This window comes from Peromyscus eremicus, chromosome 19, assembly GCF_949786415.1.
Source record: "Peromyscus eremicus chromosome 19, PerEre_H2_v1, whole genome shotgun sequence".
In the NCBI taxonomy this organism is placed as follows: Eukaryota; Metazoa; Chordata; class Mammalia; order Rodentia; family Cricetidae; genus Peromyscus; species Peromyscus eremicus.
Window position 1 is genome coordinate 55,983,699 of NC_081435.1, and position 25,149 is coordinate 56,008,847.

The 25,149-nt window shown below is 45.1% G+C and overlaps 1 protein-coding gene and 1 non-coding gene across 3 annotated transcripts in view; one reads left to right on the top strand and one right to left on the bottom strand.

Annotated features, from left to right (window-relative positions):
• Window positions 1–25,149, top strand: part of Ldlrad4 (low density lipoprotein receptor class A domain containing 4) — a 215,133-nt gene that overhangs the window by 182,908 nt on the left and 7,076 nt on the right. The window contains exons 3-4 of one of the 2 annotated variants that reach the window (XM_059246148.1): window positions 4,594–4,748; window positions 19,946–19,999. In XM_059246148.1, coding sequence (XP_059102131.1) covers window positions 4,594–4,748; window positions 19,946–19,999 — 209 coding nt within the window. The remainder of the gene's footprint in view (window positions 1–4,593; window positions 4,749–19,945; window positions 20,000–25,149) is intronic. The other variant, XM_059246147.1, reaches the window with a different exon arrangement.
• LOC131896236 (U6 spliceosomal RNA) lies at window positions 23,579–23,685 on the bottom strand. Its single transcript, XR_009375397.1, has one exon. It is a non-coding gene; the product is annotated as a U6 spliceosomal RNA (small nuclear RNA).

A 25,149-nucleotide genomic window follows, 5' to 3' on the forward strand; every position in this document is an offset into this window, starting at 1 on the left:
CCTCATCTGGACCAAGGATGGACAGGGTACCCCGCCCGGTTCTGTTCCTGCAATTCCCCACTATACAGCTCGGAATTTCCTGGAGATGGTTCTGTGACGATAGAGAGGCCATTGCCACTGTTTTACAGTAATAAAGTGAGGCACTGTGACCCCTTCCTGCAAGCTTTACATTTATTATAAAATTTCTGGGGTTTGGAGGGCAATGACTCACCCACTGCACCTGGGATCTCAGTCTCATCAAAGGCACAGGAGCTCGGAAATTCGGTTTAGCCTCAAATCCTTTCCTTGCGTGGCTGCTTTTTGCCTTACTTTTGTTGCTATCTGTAACTATTGAAATCAAGGAAACCTGACCAGTGGGCTGTGTTCAGAATCCATAGGGAGTTACATGAAAATTCGGAAACCTCTAAGCATCCAATTACCCTTCTAAAATGCTGCTATTCCTGTGGGCTTAAGAAGTATTCCCATCTTAATATTTCTTTCAAAATCCATTCTCTTCTTCACATCCCTTTCCTAACCTACCCCTCAAAAGCAAAACTAAACCATTTTCCCTTCACGTGTCCCCCAGGCTCCCTGTACCATCACACACTCTCCATCCCCCACCACGTAAAAACAAGCCGTGCAGATTTGGGGCAGAGTCTCCTGATTAAAATAAATGAACAGACAGACTTGTGGGGGAGGGAGGGGCTTTCCACAGAGCAGGACCCGGAGATCTGCTCGTCCCTGGGGACCACCTTCTGTTTAATGGTTTCTTTACTTTGAGAATCCCCTAGAGCTGGATATTTTTATTCCTCATATTTTCCCATTGTTGCTTTTCTATCTCTTGTAACTTAAATGAGAAAATGATCTGCTCTCATTGACTGTGTTATCCCAAGTGCAAAGAGTGGATAGACTTTAAAATATTTTAAATGGATGTTATCCGTGTGCATGCACATGTGTGATGTGGGTGTCTCTGTCAGCATGTATGTGCCACGGCACACATAGGGAGTGTGTCAGAAGACAACTATGGAGAGTCATTTCTCCTCCAGGGATCAAACTCAGAGAGTCAGGCTTTTGTTGAGGTATCTCTCCTGCCGTAGCCCTGCAGGCTGTGGTACTCTGCTCTGGGTTCTACACCTGGAGGCCCTGATGTGGCGGCCCACAGGGTGGGCCTTCAAGGAGCAACACAGGGATCCCAATATGTCCTGCTGCTAGCTACAACTTGTCAGGATTCTGGCCTTAGGGATCGGACACCCTGGGTTTCATTCTTGTCTGCTCAAAGAGCTGTCTCTCATGCCTGGGCTTAGTGACTCAGGCTCTCAGTCAGTCTCCTGCTGCCCCAGGGTGCCACTGGGTATTATTGTAAGGCCGATTTCCTTGGCCAAAGCCCTTGAGTAAACCTGTTACCTCACCCTGCCCCATGTGTCTCAGCTTCCTGATACTCTGGTACCTGTGAACCCCTAGTGTTGCTGGGAAGCTTTGAGCCTTCGATGTCCCTGCCAGGGCTCTGTACTTATGCTTGGAACCTCAGGGCAGTTGTACAGCTGCAGACAGCTCAGTGAGGTCAGGGCGAGCCAGTGAGGATAGATGGCAGCTTTGCAGGAGGGCTTGGGATGGAGAGTCAGGAGCACCAGTCCTCATGAAAAGGAGGAGGGTGGGGAATCTCCTTGAAAGGGAGTAATGCTATGCGCTGTTTATGCAATGGGGATCTTGCTCACCCTTGCTTGGAGTTTCGGGTAATGCATGAGATCACTTCATTCAGAATGCCCTGTGCTGTCTTGGACCCAAAATGTGAAATACAACGCAAATAAAGATCTAAACATGTAGGAACAAAGTAAAAGTTCTTAGAGGGAAAAAAATGTTTTTGGAATATTAGCTTAGCCACAAAGAGAGACTCATTGATGCCATGGGAAATATCATCTGTAGAGAAGTTCATAGAAGAATTTACAGAAAGGAGAGACAAGGGGGAAATATTTGCAACACATGGAACAAAAACTTGTAGCCATAATATGTAAATATTTTTCATAAATATATAAGAAGTTAATAAGAGAACTACAAATAGACTAATACGAATTAATTATGAGAAAGGTAAGCATAACTTACCATAACTCTAGGAAAAGATAAAAAAAAATTGCTAGCAATTGGGGAGATACAATACACAAATGAAAATACGTAACTAATAAAAAATAAGGCACATATTTTTAATGCTTGTCTTATATGGGGCCTCACCTTAGCAGAGGAGTGTGGTCTCACCTCACCACCTTCCTGCCTTATCCTCTCTACTTTGTACCTGGTTTGGTCATCTTGCCTGGCAAGATGCACAGCTTTGCCTGTTGACTTGAACTGGTGTAAGTGGCATGGGGCTGGAGGGATGGCTCAGCCATTAAGAGCACATGCTTTTGTAGAGGTCCAAAGTTCAGTTCTTAGTCAAGACTTTTCGCCAGACTGGCATGGATACAGTTGGGGGAGGGGAGCTGTGGGACTTTAACTGTTTTCTTCTATAGTGTTTAATTTTTTTTAAAAAATTTCTATAATAAAATCCTTTTCAGATGAAATTCTCTTATACAGGAAGGCCTATGGGATTATGAAAATACAGCTTGGTTTTCTTTGCTGCATCTCCACAGCTTTCCACATTCAGGAAAAGTTAATTTAGAAAGAGCTGTCGAGCGAAGGGTTATCCAGAGGTCCATGCGGCTGTCTTATTGTTGTCCTCTGTGTCTGTAGAGCAATGTGATCTTCTAGCCAAAGGAGACTCTGGTAAATGCTAAGGCATGCTTTAACTTGGAGAGCAGTTTGTGACGACGCTGTCGTTTCTTTATAAAATAAAAAGTTGGTCAAACAGGGCCTTATTGAAGATGCAGCCTTCATTTCTAAGCTCAGCTTCCTTCGGCCTGAGTAGAACTAGCTCCCTGCCTCCTTCACGTTCTGTACAGAGGTATCTGCCCTTGGATTTGTGACTAAACACATGGCATAGATCCCCAGGGCTCTGTGGATGTTCCCATGGTCCTCTGCAGCCTGTGGAGGCCTGGCTTGCCAGCAATTGCTGTCCTCAGGGAAGGCCCAGTTGGGGCTGTGTGTATGAGCACCGTCTTTGGGCCTGAGTGTATTCCTGAGTCCCTCTTTGCTCTTCCTCTTACTGTTGAAGCCACTGAACTTCCTGCCATGTGCTAGACACCGAGAAGGCGATGTAAGCCACAACAGACTTGTGATCATAGTTTCATGAAAAACACTGGATGTACACTCAGTTCAATATCAGGCCAGAAATGCTGAATCAGGCAGGGGAGGGACTCCAGACGTGTGTGTGCATGGCATATTAATGACTGTGAGAAGTCATTTGTAATGTTAGTGTTAGAAACTTGCCTTAACCTTACCACTCAGACGCTGAGCCTGCAGGGTGGGGATATGCTAAGTCACTTACGAAGGCAAATCTTCCCAGGGCCAGAAGCTTGAAGCTAGTCTCTTACTAGTTATTTTCCCTTTAATGCATAGCTCCCGTGAGCTGAGCTCTGAGAAACTGTAGTCAACCAGAGAGATGGGTTCATTTTCTAGAGGGATCATGTAGGAGCAACTTCCTCACCTCTGCTGGAGTAGAGAGAGAGATGGTAGATGTCGCCTCACAGGAAGGGAGTTGAGGAGACGGTGTGAGCTGTCCTAAGGCTGGCGGAACATGAATAGGTGCCCATTTAGCAGCTGCCTGTGGCAAGCTCACTGGGCTGACTTTGAACTCCATTGTGTCAGTGAGGAAAGTTGTAGCCAAAATCCTGGGGGTCTGGTAGGGCCAGCAAAAGATTTTTTCTTTCTTTCTTTCTTTTCTTTTTCTTTTTCTTTTTTTCTTTCTTTCTTTCTTTTTTTTTTTTGAGACAGGGTTTCTCTGTGGAGCCTGTCCTAGAACTCACTCTATAGACCAGGCTGGCCTCGAACTCACAGAGATCCTCCTGCCTCTGCCTCCCAAATGCTGGGATTAAGGGCGTGCGCCACCACCGCCCGGCAAAAGATTTTCTTAAGGCTTTAAGTTTCAAGACCAGGTCTTAGAACTTCGCCAAGATGAGCAACAGAGATCTATGGGACAGAGCATTCCCAGAATCTCCATGTGTCCAAAAAGTTACAATACCAAAGTCCTGCAAGTGACTGACCCACAGCATCTGCAGGCAGAGTTCAGGTGTCACCCCTGGCCCAGCCACACATCAGCTTTATGGCTGCATTTTCTTCTTCTTCAAAGTATAGTCATAGTTTCTGTGTTCCCTGTGGGACTGGATCTGAGGGGTCGTGTCTGCCTGCAGCTGCAGGAACTGTAGAGCCACGAAAGAATGCAAGTGCTGGGGTTGGGGATTTAGCTCAGTGGTAGAGCACTTGTCTAGCAAGCACAAGGCCCTGGGTTTGGGCCTCAGCTCCAGGAAAAAAATAAATAAATAAAAGAAGAAGGATCAGGGACTCAAGGCCAGAGTAATCACTATAACAAGTTCAAGGCCAGCCTAAGCTCCAGCAGATCCTTTGTCAAAAAACAAACAGAAGAATAAATTAATCTGTCAGAGGAGGCAAAACAAAACCAAAAAACAAAACAAAAAAAGAATGCAGGTGCTGGGACCATTGCTCATTAATCCTTCCTCTTCCTCGCAGCGGAGCTGGAGTTCGCACAGGTCCTCATCATCGTCGTGGTGGTCACAGTGATGGTGGTGGTTGTCGTATGCCTGCTGAACCACTACAAAGTCTCCACACGTTCCTTCATCAATCGCCCCAACCAGAGCCGGAGACAAGAGGACGGGTTGCAGCCGGTAAGTGTGAGCTCCACACTTCTTTCTCCCTTACTAAAACAGTGTTATGTGTGGCTAAGCTGACCCATAACCAAAGTTGGGAGGCCTGGGGCTGTTGGGCATGTTCTTAGCCTGTTTTATAATCTGTAATTCTGCTGACTTTTAGCTGGAGACTTGGAAATAGTGCATTTAAGTGACTTTAAGTTCTTAATGTCAATGTAAGACAGGAGGCGTCTAGTATTCATCTTTCGTTCTTTTCTTAGTAGCAGGAGAGATATACTTTATGGAGTTTCCTTTTTTTTTTTTTTTTTGTTTTTCGAGACAGGGTTTCTCTGTGTAGCTTTGCGCCTTTCCTGGGACTCACTTGGTAGCCCAGGCTGGCCTCGAACTCACAGAGATCCACCTGCCTCTGCCTCCCGAGTGCTGGGATTAAAGGCGTGTGCCACCACCACCTAGCGCGTGGAGTTTCCTTTATTAGGACCAGAGATGCCCAGCCACTGCTTAAGAGCCTGACTTATGAGAGGCTGTTGTTGGTATGGGGTGTAACCATTGTAATGGGTAGTGTAGGGTGGCAGCTGTGCATGGGGCCCCTCTCAACAGGGCAGGGTCTTGCTTCATTAGAACCACAGAGTTGCCCAGGGAGCCTGATAGCTTGGTGGTCCTTGTGAGCAAAGGTAAGTGCAGCAGGGAGCAGGAAGGGTATGCATTTCTGTATCCTGTCTACACCTCACACCTGAAGTCCAGGCTGGGGCAATGATGGCGGACGTGATTTGGCCTAACAATCCCTTTTCCTTTTGGCTTCCTGCATCTTCTTCTCTTGCTGCCTTCCTCAGTCTCTCCTGGTCCCCAGTTTTGCTTACCAGCTCCCCTGGGCCTTCTTGATTGACTTCTTTATATACTGCAATGGCTTCCTGTCGCTTGTCACCTGTTATCCACACATCCACCCCTGACGCCACATGTCATTGTACAAAGACAGCTTGGATTCTGAAAGAGAGAACAAATTCTTCCAAAGTCCGGAGCTTTAAGAGGACAAGGAACATCTTGTTATAGCGGCCATTTTAGAGCCCCACGGGGTCTTTGCTTTGCCTTATAATAAGGGCTGTGGGTGCCAGCCGCTCCTTGGCAGATGTGGTACAACTCTCTCACATTGCCATCGGCAACAGGCAACAGCACTCAGGTTTGCACAGATTGCCAGGAGTGCTTGGTCCTGGGTGCAAGCTCTACTCCCTAAGTAGGACCCAGCCGAGTTTCTTATTCTAAAATTTACCCACCTGTATTTCCTGTCCTGCACTTTGTGCTCCGAGAGTCCTCAAATACTCTGGGTTCCTGTCTGGGTGACACAGGTTTCTCCAGTCCCTTGTCTAGGCCCCTCCCTTTGTCATCTTCCTCTTGGACTTGCCTAAATGAGAGTATCGTCAGCTTCCAAGTGTCCATGTCCCCACAGTGCAGACCCAGCCCCATGCTGTCTTGCCGTCACTGCCCTTAGGTGTTGTGTCCTGGCCATATGCTCCATGGTGAGGTATTTCCCAACCAAGAGGCATTAGCAGGACAACAACTCAAGAGGGCCAAGAAGCAAAGCTCTCCTGTGGTTTTACTTAGAGAGGTGCTTCTCCTTTACTTGGTGGTCTACCCTGTGCTGGCCTCTCTGGGAATGTGGAGGTCACAGGCCAGGAAGTGTCGGCGTGCTGACTGGTGGGACGCTCCTCTCTGAAAAGTGGGAAGGTGACTTGGAGCAGTCCTGCCAGGATGCATATTGAGTAGCAACGAAGACAGTCAGTAGCTCGTGAATTATATCTACCGAAAGGGTAGTTCTGTTGGTAGACATTTGTAAGCTGTGTGCCGAGAGCTGGGTTCTGCTGCAGAGCTGGAGCCTGTAGAGAGGCATGCCTTTCGTACCTGTGTTTATGAAGTGGGCGTGAGAACAGCGTGGTCTTTCATTCCTGAGCTACTGTGTAGCCCTTTCTCACTTTCCTTCTGAGTGATCCAGAGCTGAGTTCCATCCCTCCCTGGGACTTATGCATTCTTTCTCTGTTCATCACAACTGTAGATATTGCCTGACTTAGGAATGGGGTCCAGTCCAGGCTTCATAAAATTCAAGGTGTATTTCAATACTGTGACCAAGGGTGCTCCGATCTTAGACTGTGACTTGAAGTCCTGGGTAGGACTATTAGCATAGCTTATGGTTCTAAAAAGGGAGAGAGTGGAGGACAAACCCTCCTTCTCACCTGCACACACCCCAGTTTCTGTCCTTTCTACCCCTTAACTCTGTCCATGGAGTGTTCTCTCTTGCTAGGGCTAGAAACACACGTCATTCCTTTGTAAGTCTGACTCTCAGCGAGGGGATATTCTGTAGAGGCTGGGAGGGTGGGACAGTTGCGGATGTAATGTTTCAAGAGATAGCCTGATCATCTCATAGTGCACAGGAGACCCCAGGGAAACTGTCCCCTTAGTGCTCAGTGCCACCTGCCCAGGTGCACCATTGACAAGGAAGGCTGCCATCATTGCAAGCAGGCTCCTCTGGCTGCCTCCATGTGTCCACAAAGAGAAGGGTACACTTCTCCTGTATCGCAGGAGACGTAGCTGTTCTGAGACTCTGCATGGTAGACACTTTCCCTAGCCATTTCTATCTGCCTCTGTGTATCCCGCCCTTCACTGGACCTCATCTTAGCCGGGAGAGCGAAGTGACCAGGAAAGAGCAGCCAGCTCTCATCCTACCTCAGTGAGGTCAGGGCTCCACTACCAGTCTTTTGATCCTACTGGAATGCTTAGGTCTCACCAGCCCCTTGTGTTTATGAAGCGGGCATGAGAACCATTGTCTCCTCTACTTCAGTGATTGGCCCCGTCTCGACAGCTTTAGTTACATTTCCAGGTTGCCTCCCTTGGCCTCTCAAAATGATAGTCTGTGTTCACCATCTTCCCGAAAAGAAGTAGCAGGAGCTGGGCAGTCACATCACGGAAGAGGGATGCTCTGCTCTTGTTCACATTACGTGGCCAGCCAGGTTGCCCCTGGATGGGCTGTTGATTTGTGGAACTCGGGGCAGAGTGACAAGTGAGGATGAATGTGTATGTCCACTGTGCCTCTGTTGGGTGGTTTCATATCTTTTATCCAAGCCCTGTGCCCAGATCCTGAAGCACCTTTGTTTAGCTAGCACTGAGGTCCCGGGCTCACCTCCCCTAGCAGCGTGAGCAAGTACCTTAGACACCCTGCCACTTGGCAGCATGTAGGTACAGAAGGTTCCTGCCAACCTTTCAGTGCGGAACCTCTCTTTGTGCTGAGCCTGAGTGTTGCAGAGATATTTAATGTTTGGGGTCTTTTGCCTACTTATTATAGACCCAGGTGAGGTCTTTAGTGTGGTGGTAATGCTGTGTTCATCTTAAACTGGTTGAGAAAGAGGGAGCCACCTTTCTTCTTAGTGGGCATCTTACTTTGATCAAAAGGAAAAGCCAGAATGAAGTTACTTGTCCTCGTTAGATTTAATTGTCAGTCTGGCAGCCTAGAGTCAGTCATCTGAGAGGAGAGCCTGGACCGAGGAGTTGCCTAGATCAGAATTGTCCGGGGGGGCATTGTCTTGATTATTAATGGATGCAGGAGGGGCGAGCCCATGGTGGGTGGTGCCATTCCGAGGCGGGTGATCCTGGGTTGTGTAAAAACACTAACTGAGCATGAGAGAGAGTGAGCCAGCATCCAGCAGCTTCAAGCTCCTCCCTGAGTTCCTGCCCTACTGCTTCCCTCACTGATGGATTGTGAGTTTGGGAAGTGTAAGGCAAGTAAACCCTTCCCTTCCCAGGTTGCTTTTGGTCAGAGTGCTTTTTATCACAGCAGCAGAAATCAAGCTAGAACATGCATAGAACAGGATCTCCAAAGCCTGACCGGCCTTGGGTACTGGGGACAGTCCTGTGGAAAGACACTTGCATTCCAGCTGCTCCCGGACCTTGAGGCTTTCCTCTAGACCACACAGTCTCGAGGGACTTCACAGAAAGGAGACATGATGTTCCTCCCTCCGCTGCCTTTCTTTTCTCACATGGCCAACAGCCTTGGTCCCTTCGTTCTTTGGGATGATGCAGGTTTGAAGTATGAGGAGGCTCCATGGACCTGAGGCCAGTCACCCTCCCTCTGAAGTATGAAGGGTGCCAGGGCTGACCAGTGAGAGTCACTGAACAAAAATGAAAAATACTACTCCAGGCCCACATGAAAGGGAAAGCAGACGCTCAAGTGTAACTAACAGAAGGAGATAGGTTTGTGACAGAAATCCTTTTGTTTTCCTGAGGCACTCCCAACTTGTTTTTAAGTGTCTTGTTTTTGATGGTATAGAGCTTTGAGACCATCTAGATTTCTTTCCTTTATCTGAAATTACCAAATAATGAGAAAACAATAAAAGGCCCTAGATATTCCAGAGCCAACCCTAAGGGGTAGTTGCCAGAATAGCCTAGGCCAGTGGTTCTCAGCCTTCCTAATACTGCGACCCTTTAATACAGTTCCTCGTGTTGTGGTGACTCCCAGCCATAAAATTATTTCATTGCTACTTCATAACTGTAATTTTGCTACTGTTATGAATCATAATGCAAATATCTGATACGCTACCCCCGAAGGGGTCATGACCCACAAGCTAGGCTTTTCCTGCTGGAGAGGCCTGAGAAGTCCTTTCTGACGGCTGCACCGCAGCCAGCTGGGTCCTGCTGACCATATCTGGACAGCCCAGGGTTTGTGGCCAGTGGGCATGCAGAAGTGGCCGGTTTCAGAGCAGGACTGGAGAGGTCAGAAGTTTTACTCATCAGTGTGAGCTACATGAGATAGTAGATGTATTGAGCCACCTTTGACTTGTAAAAGCAGAAATTTCGATTTAAAAGTTAATGGAAAGAGTCGTGGCAAGCATTTCTTCATTACCAGCTGCTCAGGAACTCGATCGGTTGCGAAAAGCCAGATGTCCGGGCTTCCCCACAGAGACTCTCGCACCAGCAGAGTGGGAGAGACAAGCGTTTGTCTCCTAGTCCAGTTGCACAGGAGACTCAAGGCCATTTCATTTGTCCCCCTGGATACTGGGAAAGGGAAGCAGCCTCTGTGGTTGTCTCCTCTGCCAGTGCAGAAACTTGGGCTCCTCAGACCCGGAGTGCCTTGGTGTGGGGCACGTCTATACCCTAAAGAAATTATGGATGTGACCCGGAACACAGCCAGTGCCTGTCATTTGCCCCTCTGACAAAAGTTGACCCAACTGTTAAGAACTGGGGGGGTAGCACTCCAATTTTGGAGTTTACATCTTCTCTAGCATGTTGGACCACCCCAGTCTCACAGGGTGGGCCACAGAGTAGAAGCCCCAGGAGATGGGCCAATGTACACCCGTGGTTGTAATCCTATAGCAATGCCATTGTTACTGGTTTTTAACATTTGATAGGTGGTGGGGAGGGCTGTGTTAAAAGTGTTTTTAAAAGATTTATTTTTATCTATGTGTATGAGTATTTGCCTGAATGCATGTATGCCTGTGCCTGTCTGGTGCCGATGGAGGCCAGAAGAGCGTGTGTCAGGTTCCTTGGAACTGGAATTACGAACAGCTGTGAGCCGCCCCATGTGGGTTCTGGAACCGAACGCACTTCAAGAGCATCAAGTGCTCTGAACAGCTTCTCCAGGCCCTCAACCCTTATTTGTTTACAAGATCTCACTCTAGAGTCCAGTCTGGTCTTGAACTCTCAACCCCTGCCTCAGCTTCCCAGGCACTGGGGTCATAGGTGTGAATGCACCACACATGGCATGGGTGTTATTTTCAAAGAAAACATCATTTAGCACTTGGGACTCAAAGCCCAGGGAGAAAATTGAAATAAATGAAGAGGGTTTCTGGTTTCCTGAAAACAAAACAGAGCGATCAAACAAACAAACAACAACATGGGGGAAATGCCGTTGTGAACGTGAAGACTGCTTCTGCTCATTCAGGAGCGAAGCGTGTGTCTGAGTGAACAGAGTGTGGCATGTCCTGTGACTAAAGCCTGTGACTGAGAACAGGGGCTTAGCTGTGGGCTCTCTAGCTGCCTGTAGCCCAGTACTCACCACCAGCAGGCCTGGAGGTAAAAGTGGTTGGAGGACAGCAGTTCTGGGCAGCCAACAACAGCCTGGATCTTTTGGAAAGCTCTGGGGCTCAGATTCACTGGTAGCTGCACCTTCCAGGACGTGCTGAACGTGGCAGGTGCCTTTCTCAGCCCGCTTGTGCCTTCAACATCCCTTTCTAGGCAGAGGCTTTGAGGTGGGCCCCATACCCATAGGGATATTGGAAACCCACAGACCATGCTCTGGGCCAGGGTAGGGCATAGGGAGTGTAAGCCTGCCTGCTACATCTGTTTTCTTCCAAGGTGACTGAAGAACACCTGTGTACCTATTTAAACTGTGTATAGAAAAGTATTTGTAAAATGATGGGGAAAAAAAACCATTTTCAGTAGGGTCTGTACTAAATGATGCCATTGTCATAGTCCTGTTCCTGACACTCTGGACTAAAAATAAGTGTGGCAGAGGATTGTCTGGCAGGGTTGATGGGACGGAAGATGATGTCATGGGGTGGCTTCCCTGTCAGTGATAGCCTTGCACCCTGAAATCAGATGGAGTTGTCCATATTGTCCAGTCACCATTCTCAACTATTTCAAAAGATGCAGAAACCACATCTCTAAGTGCCGAGCAGACAGTCGGGGCGGGGCAGTGTTTATCCCGATACTCTCAACACTGGCTTCCTGTTGCCAGTTACACTGTCTGCCTCCCTGCCTTGGCAGGAAGAGCTTCAGCTGTCAGGTGGTCACTGAAAGGGTTTTACCCTTTGATATATCTGTCTGAAGCCCTAGAAGACAGATGACTGCAAAATCAGAGTGTATCCATCCCTTCAAGTATGGTGTGTTGCAAAGCGGAATCTGGGGGGGGGGGGGTGCGGGGGGGGGGATGCAGCCAAAACCCATCTAAAGCAGCATATGTGGACCTTTTTAATAGCCAAGTTTATCTTTAAAGACACGTGACTCAAATGGTCCTCTTAATGTCACCACCACTCAGAATTTAGAATTACCTTTAGGGCTTATAGATACTTGGCTTTCATATCAAGGAAAACTTATTATTTTTTTCTTCTTTATGATGGCAAGTCTTCATTTTTCTATTTATTTCCTGAGGATAGATTTGAGCTTTTGTATCATCCAAAGCTATTTAGAATGAAGTCCTGTGGATGACTGAGTGATGTAGCGGTAGGATTCCAGGTTGGCACAAAGCCAAGTGACATAGGAAGGTGGATGCTATCCAACTCACAAACTGAACCATACAAGATCAGAAAGGACCCACAACAAACTGAGGCTGCTCAGGAAGGCGATGTAGACAACAGCTCCTTAGCTGCATCCTTGAAACTCCCATCATGAGGGGCTCGAGAGATAGCTCAATGGTTACTTGCTGTTCTTCAGAGGACCTAAGTTCTATTCCCAGTGCTCATGTTGGGTGGCTCAAAACTACCTATAACTCCAACTCCTGGGGATCCAATGCCCTTTCCTGGTATCTGTTTACTTGCAACGTGTAGGGCCTACACATCCCCCAACACACATGTACATAAATAAAAGTAAAGATAAATCTTAAACAAAACCTACCATGGTGAGAATGTATGCACAGTGAATTCTAGACCAACCCAAGTTCCACACTGAGACCCTTTCTTTTAGAAATTAAAAAATCCTCTTTTCACACAACAAAAGATGATGGTCAATCTGATCATCTTTAGATCCCAGAGAAGTAGTTTGAGAATGGTTTGTATTGGTGCAAAAATATGTAAAAATAACCCATTAAAATTATTTATGAATATTTAAAATGTTACTTCTTATTATAAACAGGCATAGCCAGAGCACATGATGTGGAGGTCAGAGGACAATTCTCAGAAGTCAGTTCTCTCCTGCCACTGTGTTCCAGGGGTAGAACTCAGGTCCTCAGACTTACACAGGAAACCCTTTACCCACTGAGCCACTTTGGGCCCCTAAAACAGAATAAACAAAATTTTAGTAACCTTTTAAGTTTATAAGGCATTAGCATTAGTCAATGGTAATTTTTCCCCCTTGGTATGATTATAGTAAAAGTTTCAAAGTTTTCTGAATTATTCTGAAATTCTAGGTGGCCTTTCCTGAAGAGCCTCCCCTCCAGGGCTGATTTCTGGCTAGAAGTTAATCCCTTGCGCCAAGAAAGGACTGGAGTTGGGAGCAGGATAGTGCCAGCTAAGACCAAAACGTCTCCTGTCCCCTAAGCTTCTTAGTTCTGGCTTGCTTGTACTGAAATGTGGTGGTTCACTCCACCACCACCCACCCACCCCCCGCACTCCCCAACTCCCCTATCCCCTCCCTTCCCACCCCCACCCCTACCCACCAACACCCTCCCCCAGCCCCCACCCCCACCTCTCTCAGCTGGGGGAAGCACCTGGGGGTTTCTTTTCTCAATACACTGCATTGTTCTACAAATGGAAAGGATTCCCATTCTCTCCACCCCAGCAGGTCTTCCTGGAAGATTTGTCTGTCTCTTGAGGGATGTGCCCTAGATTGAGTAGAGTTAGGAGTCTTAAGAAGTCTGATGATAGATTGCCAAGGAGGAATGGAGGAGGCTGTGTGGCTGCCAGTGGATGTGCGGCCACGCAGTGGGACTGACTTTATTTCTAAGCTGTTACTGCCACCTAGTGTGGAAAAGCTAGTATGCTACTATGTGGATGGTGGGAAGGTGTATGGAAAAAGGCAGAAAGGAGAATTGATCTTATCAGAAAGTAAAGATGTTGCTGAGCATCTGAAAACCACTTCAGCCTCTGCTTTGAAATTCTCCCCATGGGACACATAAAAAAAAAACAGACGTGCAGTGATTTGAAGCCATATGAGACCCTCGATCACTGGAAGAAACCCTGAGATAGAGGCCAGCACCAATGGCCTCACTGGTGATTCCCATTATTCTCTCCTTATGGTAAGGAGAGTTTAGCTGAATAGTCACAAGGAAGTCCAAGCTATGAGGATGTCCTCACACGTGGTCACAGTGCACATGGACACAAGCAGCAGGCTCTGGCCCACACCTATCAGCAAGCAGTGATTACAGACTGCCTTCTCTTGATTTAAAACATCCAAGATGTATAAAATGAAGGGTATTGCAAGGGACCGTGAATAACTGTCCATATATTAACAAATTGGACAAGCTAGATAAAATAGACAAATGGTTAGAAACTCCTTACTAAAACTGACTTGTGAAGAAATAGAAATCTGAACATACCTTTAACTAATTAAGGGGACTGAACAGATCCAGTGAGTGAAAAAGCTTTCTATTATGTTTGCTTAATGCATTTGAGTACTTGGTCCCTGTCTGGTGGCACTGTTTCAGAAGGCTGTAAAATCCTTGGGAGGTGAGCTCTAGATGGAAGAAGTGGGTTACTAGGGGGTTGTTCTTGAATGTTAGTAGCCTGGACCTGCTTCTGGCCCTTCTCCAAGCTTCCCAGGTGTGAGCCAGCTCCCACTGCCATAGACATGAGCTGATCCTGTTGCCATGGCTTCCCTGTTATAGTGGATGCTTCCCCCTTACACTAGGAGCCCAAATACCTCTTTGCTCCCTGAAGTTGCTTTTCCCCAAGAAGAGTAACTAACGCACCTCTATGCTGGCTAATTTTATGTCAACTTGACACAAGCTGGAGTCCTTTGGGAAGAGGGAACCTCAGCTGAGAAAATGGCCCCGTCAGATTGGCCTACAGGCAAGTGTGTGGTACATTTTCTTGGTTGGTGGTTGATTTGGGAGAGCCCAGCTCACCGTGAGCCGTGCCACCCCTGGGCTGGTGGTGTTGGATGTAGAAGAAAGCAGGCTGAGTGAGACACGAGAGGCAAGCCAGCAGGAAGCAATTCTCCAGGTCCTCCGTCTGCATCAGTTCCTGCCACTGGGCTCCTGCTCTGAGTACGTGCCTTCTCCTCCCTTAGGGAGAGACCGTGATGTGGAACTGTAAACTGAAATCAAACTTTTTCTCCCCAAGTTGCCTTTGGTCGGTTTTTTAAAATTGCATCAATAGAAACTCTTCCTCCCTAACAAAGGAAGTTCAGCTGGCTGAAAGGGGGACCCTACCAAACATGAGTTGATACCTCTCCTCAAATCTTTTCCAAAGACTGAAGAGACGGGAAAGTTTCTGACTGTTCTAGCAGGCCAGGATTCCCAATGCCAAAGGACAAAGAAGACACAAACACCAAGAGAAAGCCATAAACCAGTATCCTTTATGGATATTGACATAATCATCTTCAATATAAAATGATAGACACTTGATTTCAGCATTATTTCAAAAGAATGATAAACCATGGCCAAAGGAGATTTATTCCTGGAATGTAAGGCTGGCTCAGAATATAAAAATAAGTCAACATTATACACCTCACCAACAGAATGAAGAGACAGGGAAGAATACACATGTGATCATCTCAATTGATACAGAAGTGTTGGATAAGACTCAACATCCTCCCATAAAAATACTCGACAAACTAGGACCAGAAAAGGAGACTTCAACACCTTAAAATCTCCAAGAAGCTCACTGACATTATAAAATACTAAAACTAATATAGTAGTAAAATACTAAAACTTTCTTCTAAGATCAGGAACAAGAAAAAGATGCCTGCCTTTTCCTGATCCATTAGCATAGTATTTGTTGGAAGTTCTAGTCAAAGTGGTTGGCCAGGAGAAACAAAAGGTATTTATCTTCATTAGGGTTACTCTTGCTGCGGTGAATCACCGTAACCAAAAGCGACTTGGGGACGAAAGAGTTTATTTGGTTTACACTTACATATCACAGTTCATCATTGAAGAAATCAGGGCCGGCAATCAAGAAAGGCAGGAACCTGGAGGCAGGAGATGATGCAGAGGATGTGGAAGAAGCTGTTTCCCAGCTTCTTCCTTATGGCTTGCTCAGCCTGCTTTCTCATAGCATCTGGAGTTGGTCCCACCCACAGAGACTGGGCCCGCCCACATCAGTCACTAATTATGAAATGCCCTACAGGCTTGCCTACAGCCTGATCTTATGGAAGTGTTTTCTCAGTTGAGGTTCCTTCCTCTCAGATGACTCTAGCTTGTGTCAATTTGATATAATACTAGTTGGCACAGGTTCCCAGTGGGAAAAGATGAAGGAAGATTACCTGTTAGCAGGTGACATGCTCTTAGGAGCCTACCAAAATACAGAGAAACATGTTACATCTAATAAATGAGAGCCAGGGAAGTAGCAAGCTACAAAATTGGCACTCAGAAATCAGCTGTGTCTCTTTAAACTAACAATGGATAGTCTGATTTTATAAGGAATTTTAGAAAGCATTTTCATTTATAATAGGCTTAAAAATAGTTCAAAGTAAAATTACTTTGAACTAAAGATTTAGTCACCAGAAACCATAAAATACTGGCAAAAATGTAAAGACACAAAAATGGAAAGACATCCTATATACATGAATAAAATATTGACATCTTAATATTTTTAGAAAGTCATTACTATCCAAAGATATCCACAAACCACTGATGCTTTTTTTTTTTTTTCAGAAATCCAAAAAAAAAAAAATCCATCTGACAACTTCTGTGATATCCCTGGGGACCCCTCAGTAGCCACAATGACTTCAAATGAGAATAACAGATTCAGGAGGTGGTCTCATAATTCGTGATTCAAAAAAATACTACAAAGCCAACAGTAATTAAAACAGTGTGATATTAGCGTACAGGATGATGATATATGTATCAATGGAATAGATTAGACAGCTCTGAAATAAACCTTTCCAAAGATGGTCAAAAGATTGTCAACATGGATGCCAAACACACTCAATTAGAAAACAGGCTTTTCAAAACTGATGGGGGCTGGATCTCCCTATGCAAAAGAACAGTAATGGACCCTAATCTTACAGCACATCTAAAAATTAAAATGGATTTAAATTTTTAAAAATTTATTTTTTTTTTATATCCTAATCACAGTTTCCCCTCCTTCTTATCCCCTAGTCCCTCCCTAACACTTCCTTTCTGCTCACCCCCATCCTCTCCTTCATTTCTATTCAGAAAAGGGCAGGCCTCCCATGGATATCAGCAAAATATGGCATATTAAATTGCAGTAAGACTAAGCACCTCCCCTTATTAAGCTGGGCAAAATAGTCAAAGACAGCCCCAGCTCCCACTGTTAGGAGTCCCACAAGAAGACCAAGCTATACAACTGTCACATATATGCAGAAGGCCTATGTTAGTCCCATGCAGGCTCCCTGGTTGGTGGTTCAGTCTCTGTGAGCTCCTATGAGCCCAGGTTAGCTGATTCTGTGGGCTTTCTTGTGATGTTCTTGATCTCTCTGACTCCTAACAACCCTTCCTCCCTCTCATCGACAAGATTCCTGTGACCAGAAGCAACTTAAGGACGAGAATTTTAGCTTCCAGTTCTAGAGGGACCGTCTATAATGCCGGGGAAGGCATGGCATGGTGTCAAGAGCAGGAAGCTGGTGGATCACATTTTATCTGCACACAGGAAACAGAGAGAAAGGGCAGGAAGTTGAGTGAGGTTTTAACCCCTCAGAGTCTACCTCAAGTAACATAACTTCTCCAGCCAGGCTCTACCTCTTAAACCGGCCCATAACCTCCCCAAACAGTACCACCTATTGGGGACCATGCATTCAAATGCATGGGTCTATGAAAGACATTTTTCATTCAAACCATAGCATAGCCCATATTTGTAGGAGGTGCGGTCTGTCTCACATGCATATACATATGTGTTATTGGCCTTTTAGAGACATAGATTGAGGAACATTGTTACAGGAAAGCCTCTCACTTAGCATGTTTATAACTGTCTAGGCTCTCCCCACACAGAGCCCTGCAGACCTGAAAGAAAAATATTCTCCTCCAACTCCAATGATCAAAGATGAGGAACTATCTGACTATATAATCCAGAGAAGAAAAAGTAATGTGCTCATTCACAGTGAAGATTTGATTGTAGAAAAAAAAAAATCCAAGAAAAACCGAAAGCCCATCATCAGCATAAACGTCGCAAGGCCATTTGGAATCAACCTTATCCACTGTTCCCTTGTCAGCAGGAACATTGCATATTCCACATTGAAGTTTGTGGCTCTGGATGTCCTTAGTGGGCAGCTAATTGACAGGCTGAGCTAATGTGTTAATATAAGGCTTCAAAAGTGCATGAAGGAATAGGATGCCTAAAATGAGGAGACGCCATTGAGTTCCCCATGTTAGACAGGCCTTATCACCAGAGATAAAGGGGGCCATGGTTGCAGAGGGTAAGGCAGGGTGAAGAGAGGAAAAAGTCTAGACAAGATTCTGAGGACTTAGCCATCTATCAGGATGAGATTAGAAACCCACTGAGGTGCACAGAGTGGTAGCACCAGGGAGTGACCACACTATGTAATCCCAGTGCAGAATTTCCAGCAGCACCTGAAAGGTGTGACAGGTCAGGGAAAGTGCATTGTCCCTTGATCTGTCAAATTTTGAGGGAAATTAAGCCACTAAGAATAATCATTGCCGTTGAGATAACATGCACCCCTTGTTCCTGGGTTCTGGATGGTACAGTTAAGTGACTGGAGCTGGACACCAGGGGCTGTGGGAGAGAAGAGTGGTGACCAATGCAGGATGGTGAGAGGATCTCAGAATACCGGTAGACTTGCTCTCTGGAGTCTGGTGCTAGTCATCAGTTGGTCAGCAAGCAGGAGTGTGAGAGGTGATGCCACCACTCTGCTGTACTGGGGAGGGGATCAGTCACGCCATTTGATTGAAGTTTGGTCCTTCATCTGTGGCCAGGCACAGGCTGTAATGGTTCATTACATAATTTTATAGTCAGACCCTTATGCCTACACTTCCGCTGAGCAGCTAGGGCAGCTGATATTTTTGCTACTGAGTCCATGATTCCTTGTGGGTATCTTAGGAACGGGTTGTATGTATTGTACAAAACACCGTGTTTAGCAATGAAGTGAGTATTTCTATTAGAATGCCAGCCACAGTGTGGGCTTACACCTGAGGGCCTGGGTATTTCACTGTGGACTTTGCAGTTTGGGGAAAATCAGTCCTCTCCAGAGCCCAAATAGTACATATTCCCAGAAGTTCATAAGTGTAGGTATTTTCTTCCTCAGCAGATCTTACTAACAATGCTAATGGCCAGGAGACCCCTGAAAATAGCCAATAATCTGAGCTCAAAAGGCATATCACTGTGGAGTGCTTGTAAACAAGTTTATGGTATGGAGGAATGGCCGCCCAATCATGGAGTTATTCGCCTGACACCTTGATAGTCTAGCCAGACCGTTTTTAAATGTTTCATTTATGAGCCAGGCAGGTGCATGTCTTTAATCTCAGCACTCAGGAGACAGAGGCAGGTGGAGCTCTGTGAGTTCAAGGCCAGCCTGGTTTACAGAGCAAGTTCTGGGACAGCCAGGAATGTTACACAGAGAAACCCTGTCTAGAAAAACAAAAAGAAAAATGTTTTCATCTATGTATGTATGTTTATGTGTATGTATGCAGATTTGTTTGTGTGTCCTGTTGCATGTGTGGAGGTCAGAGAATAACGTTCAGGAGTCACCTCTCTCTTGCTACCATGACGACACCAGGCACCAGACTCAGGTCCTCGAGGCTTGACAGAAAATGCTGTGCTAACTAGCTGGTCCTTGCCAAATATTTCTTGAAAAGACAGCTCCTAGTTATCAGATTATATCTGTGAATATTCAGGCTGAAGGATACAATCAATAGAAGGCTTCGGAAGGTCATCCAGGCTTTGAAAATTGCAATTAACGTTGAGAGCTGACCTGCACGTGGGTAGTGTCTCTGTGGCAGCCATTGACTTCAGGCTGTGGTGATGAGGAGGACGGTGGCACCCTTGGTCTTGGCAGGCCATGGTGATGCATTCTTTTGGGGAGGCCTTTCAGGCCTTTTTCTAGCCCAGGGACTCTCTAAGTGTTGACACTGACTGAGTATCTTTCGATGGTCATTTGAAGCGCATGGTTATATGAACCAGTTCTTGACTTCCAACTCATTATGTCTTAAGAGCTAAGCTTTCTCGTTTTTCTGTTGGGTCAAAACCTTCCACTTAGATGTGAGGCATGCAAGGGGGTCAGCTTTTTCCTCTCCCACGCTTTAGACAAGTCAGCCATTGTCCAAAGAGCAAAGTGATTCTTGTTTCAAACACTTGGGTTTAAGGTTTTTGGGGGGCTACAGCTGCTATTCTATGAGATAAATGATTTTCTTATCTCTTGTTCCTCACTTTTCTCCTCCCCACCTCCAGGAAGGGTCCCTGTGGCCTTCTGACAGCTCCGTGCAGCGGCCAGGGGCTTCAGAGGTAAGGTGGAGGCTGTGGGAGAAGCCATGGCCACAGTCTTGAATTTGAAATCAATTTTAGATTGAAGTTATTGTTTGGTTAAAAAAAAGGGGCAAGAAGGGATTCCCCTTAGAATCACGTGTCAGAGCTCTATACAGAGAATAGGTTAAAATTGCTGACCATTAGATTATCTTAGAGCTACCAAACTGGACTTTGCAAGTGTAGGCATAGTTTGTACATATCAAAAAGCATGGATTCTTTTCCCATGTCTAATTTAATAATACAAAAATTTTGAGGCAGGGTCTCAGCGTGTAGCCCTGGTTGGTCTGGAACTTGCTATGTGGATCAAGCCAGTCTTGACTCAGAGATCCACCAGCTTCTGCCTCCCAAGCTGGGGTTAAAGGCATGTCCCATAATGCTCATTGGTTATCTGAATTTTTAAAGTATTTCAGTATAAATGTAAAAGTAACAAAACATGTGTACAAAGATCATGAAACAATGAAATTTGTGGAGCCCAATGTAGGTACTGGCAGTCAAACTAAACCAGAGCTCTCTCAGAGCTTCTCAATATGCACCTGTAGAAAAATAAAGACGTCACGGTGGTCCCCCTTTCTGTCTGGCCTCCAGTACTCCATGGCCTACACAGAATTCATGTCAGACTTTCTTAATGCACACACATGCTTGTAACATTTGTCTTCCAGGAGGTAATTGGGATAAAGGGAGATTTATTTCTATAGTGAACTTTTACATTAGCATTAGAAGTAATGGGCTTTGTTATATCATTTCCGTACATCATGTGTCATGCTTGTTCACTTTTGGTTCCCTCTTGACTGCCTTCTGTTCCTCTCCTGTCTGACTGGTTCCCATCCTTTCCCCAGTAGCTTCATAGCTCCTCTCCCTCTATGCCCCCCCCCATTTTAAACTAGGTTCTTCATATAAGAAAAAAAAAACAGCATTTCTAAGTTTGGTTTACTTTACCTAACAATGATTCCCAGTTCCATCCATTTTCCTGAAAATATCACAATTTCATTTTCCTGTATATCTTCACAAAACTCCATTGTGTGTATGTTCAACTTTTTTTTTTATACCCATTTGTCTGTTGATGGATATCAAGGCTGGTTCCATTCCCTAGATATTGTGGATAAGATAGCAATACATATGGATGTGCAGGTATTTCTTTGGTGTGTTTACTTAGCGTACTTGGGACATATTTGTAAGAGTAGGGGTAGCTGGGGAATTTTGTAGTTCTGTGTCTTCCATACCATGTCCGCAAGTCCTGTCTAGCAGGCCTTAAGTTCAATCAGAAAGTAGTCGGCTATCCCCAGGACATCCAGGCCACTATTGTGCCAGTGGGCATATCTTGTCAAACCACTTACTTGCTCTTGTAGCTCTCAGGGTTCCCAGGTGGGTAAGATGGAATCTCAAAGGACTTCGCATTTTCCCGATGGCTAAGGATGCTGAACACTTTTAACACGCCTCTCAGCTGTTTGCCTTTCTTCTTTTGAGAACTGTAGTTAGTTCCGTGCCCCGGTTTTCATTGGGTTGTGTGTTTCAACACTGTCAGATGTATAGCTGGTAAATAGTTTTTCCCCATTCTGTAAGCTGCCTCTCCAATGGTGGTGCCCTTTGCTGTGCAGGTTTTTAGTTTCATTTGTCAGTTGTTGTCTTAATGTCTACATTACTGGGGTCCTGTCAGAAAATTCTTTCCTGTGCCTATAATTTGAAACATAGTTTCTACTCTGTTCACTAGCAGTTTCAGGGTATCAAGCATTAGGCTGAGGTCCTTGATCCATCTGGAGTTGAGTTTTGTGCAGGATGAATATGGGCCTGCTTTCATCCTTCTGCATGTAGTTGTCCAGTTTCATCAGCACCATTTGTTGAAGAGACTGTCTTTTCCACAGTGTGTACGGATGGTCTCGTTGTCAAAAATCGGGTGGGTGGCTGTGGGAGTGCAGGCTTGATTTGGGCCTTAGTCTGTCTCATTGATGAATGTGTCTGTTTTTATGTCAGTGCCATACTGTTTTCATTACTGTAGCTTTGTAGTATACCTTGATATCTGGGTGGTGATACCTCTGCTATCCGTGTCTTCAAGCACTAATATTCTCTTTTCCACTTGATCACTCTGTTGGCAAGGCTTTCCGTGGAGTTTCTTACTTGGCTTATTGAACTTTTCATTTCACATTTGATTTCGGTTGGGCCTTTAGAAATGCTCTTTACTAAATTGTATTTTCACATCTTGAAGTTTTTCTTTGTGTCAGTCAATTGTTTGTGTTTTGTGGTCTTTATTCTGGCATTTATGCATATCCTCCTTGAGTCAGTCTTGGACATGTTTGTAATTAATATTTTGAAATAATTGAAATTGAAAAATTTGGAGTTGCCTTTCCAAGGGAACATAACTATGGGAGTACTGGGTTTTGAAGGAGACACACTCTCTTGTTTATTTCTGTTATTTGTGCTTTGCGATGGGCTCTAGGCACCTAAAGTTAGGTCATGTTTTTCTCGGGATGTTTTTGTTGTTTGTGGTTTTTGTTTTTTTTTCAGGGGTGGTATGGATATCTGTCCTACCTTTATCGAGTAGACATTTGGATTTCTGTTTGCTATTACTCCAAATTGTCAGATTATGGACCAGGTGAAGGTGTTTGAGTTCAGTCTTGGAGCCACTAGGTGGGGTTGTGTGAATGGGGTCCCAGATCACCTGAGGCCAGGGCTATGGCTTGCTTCTGAGCACAGGAGCTAACCTTCCATTGGAGTTAGAATGTTCTCACCGTAGCAGGTTCCCAAAAATGTGTAGAAGGCTCACTCAGTTCTGCAGGTGGTCCTAGGTAAAGGCTTGGAGTCACTGTGGTAGTGAGACTTGAGGTCCTCAAGGCAGTGGGGGATCTTTACCAAGGGGATGTGCTCAGACACATGCTCCTCAGGCAACAAGGGTAAAGTCAGGAATTGAGTGGGGGGGTCTCTACCTGAGGTGTTCAGGAGACCTGGTCTTCAGGTGACAGGGGTGGAGTTGTGGCGGGACTGGGGTCCCTTTCTAGAGTAGATGTTACAGTGCTATTTTAATTTGCATTTCCCTGATGGCGAAGGAGGTTGAACACTTTCTCAAGTATTTATCATCCATTTGTAGTTCCTCTTTTGAGAAGTGTCCATTCAATAGTCCACTTATGGATTAAATGGCTTTCTTGGTGTTTAATTTTTAGAGTTCTTTATACAGTCTAGATATTCCCTGCCTGATGTGGAGTTGGAAAATATTTTCCCCATTCTGTGGTCTGAGTCTTCACTCTGGAACCTGTTTCCTCTGCTGCGTGGAAGGTTTTTAATTTCATGTTGTTATTTCCGTGCCCCCCCCCTCGATCTCAGGAATTATTTCCTGTGTCGATGGCATTCTTCTGGAAAGCCCTGGCTTATGCCACCATCTGTCTCGATGTGTCTTACCTGTGTTTTCCATGAGCGGTTTCACAATTCAGGTCTTTGACCCATTTTTAAATTGACTATTGTATAGTACCAGAGGCAGAGACTTTGTCTTGTTCTGCTACATATGGAAATCCAGTTTTCCCAGCATTGTTTGTTAAAGAGGATGTTTTTTCTCCAAGGGATTTTTTTTTTTTAAATATGAAACGCTTCACGAATTTGCGTGTCATCCTTGTGCAGGGGCCATGCTAATCTTCTCTGTATCGTTCCAATTTTAGTATATGTGCTGCCGAAGGGAGCACCCAAGGGATGTTTTTTACACCTCTGTAGAAAATTAGATGGCTGTAGACATTTAAGTTTATCCTAGGTCCCCTAGTCCATCCCATTGATCTACATGTCTGTATTTGTGCCAGTACATTGCTGGTTTTGTTACATGGCTCTGTGATATCATTTGATATCTGGAATTAAACTTCTAGCATTACTCTTTCTGCTAATGATTGTTTTACCTATCTTGGTTCTTTTATGCTTCCATTTTATGAATTTTAGAATTGCTTCTGCTAGTCTATGAAGAAAGCCACTGGGATTTTGTGGACATTGTACTGAGTTTGTAGATTGTCAAATTCAATAATGTAGCTGTTTTCACAATATTAAGTGTACTAGTCCATGGGCAAGCAAGGGCTTCCTATTGTCTAATGTCTTCTGTTTCTTTCTTCATTGCTTTAAGAACTTCATTTTAAGCCAGGTGTATGTAGTGGCACACACCTTTAATCGCAACACTTGGGAGGCAGAAGCAGGTAGATCTCTGAACTTAAGGCCAGCCTGGTCTACATAGTAAGACCCTTTCAAACACACACACAGACACACACACAGACACAGACACACACACACACACACACACACAGACACACACACACACACAGACACACACACACACACACAGACACACACCATAAAACAAGCAAACAATACTTTATTTTAGAAGTCCCCCATCTCCTTGGTTATTCCCACATGTTTTATTTTTATTTTGAAGGTGTTCTGAATGAGATCCCCACCCCCATATTTCTTTTGGGAATGTTCATTATCACTATGCATAGAACCTAATATTTTTGTATGTGGATTTTGTATCCTGCTACTTTGCTGAAAGTATTTGCCGAGTCTTAAAGGTTTCTGTGTAGAGTTTTTATGGTCTCTTATATACAAGATCACATTGTCTGCAAACAAGAGTAACTTGACTTCCCTTTCTTCCCTGTTTGTATCACTCCTACTTCATTCTCTCATTGTCACTGCTCTAGCTGAGACTTAAGACACTATAGTGAACACAAGTTGAAAAAGTGGACACCTTGGGTTCATTCTAGATTTTAGAGGAAATACTCTGAGTGTTTTCCCACTAGTATAATGTTGGCATAGGTTTGTCTTTCCTAGCTTTTACTTTGTTGGTATATGTTCCTTCCACTACTAGTTTCTTCAGGGTTTTAGCCATGAAGGGATATTGCCCTTGTTACAGGCCTTCTCTGCATCTGTTGGTTGATGATGTAATTCTGTCCTCAAATCTGTTGTGTCCTGATTTGCATTTGTGTCTATCTGATCATCCATTCATGCCAACTTTGTGTCCCTGGCATGAAATCAACTTGGTCTTGTTGATGTGTTCTTTGAATTTGGTTTGTCAGAATTTCATTGAGAATTCCTGCGTCTCTGCTCATCAGGGAAATTGGTTTATAGTTTTCTTTCTCTGTTGTGTTGTTATACACTCCTGTTATTAGGACATT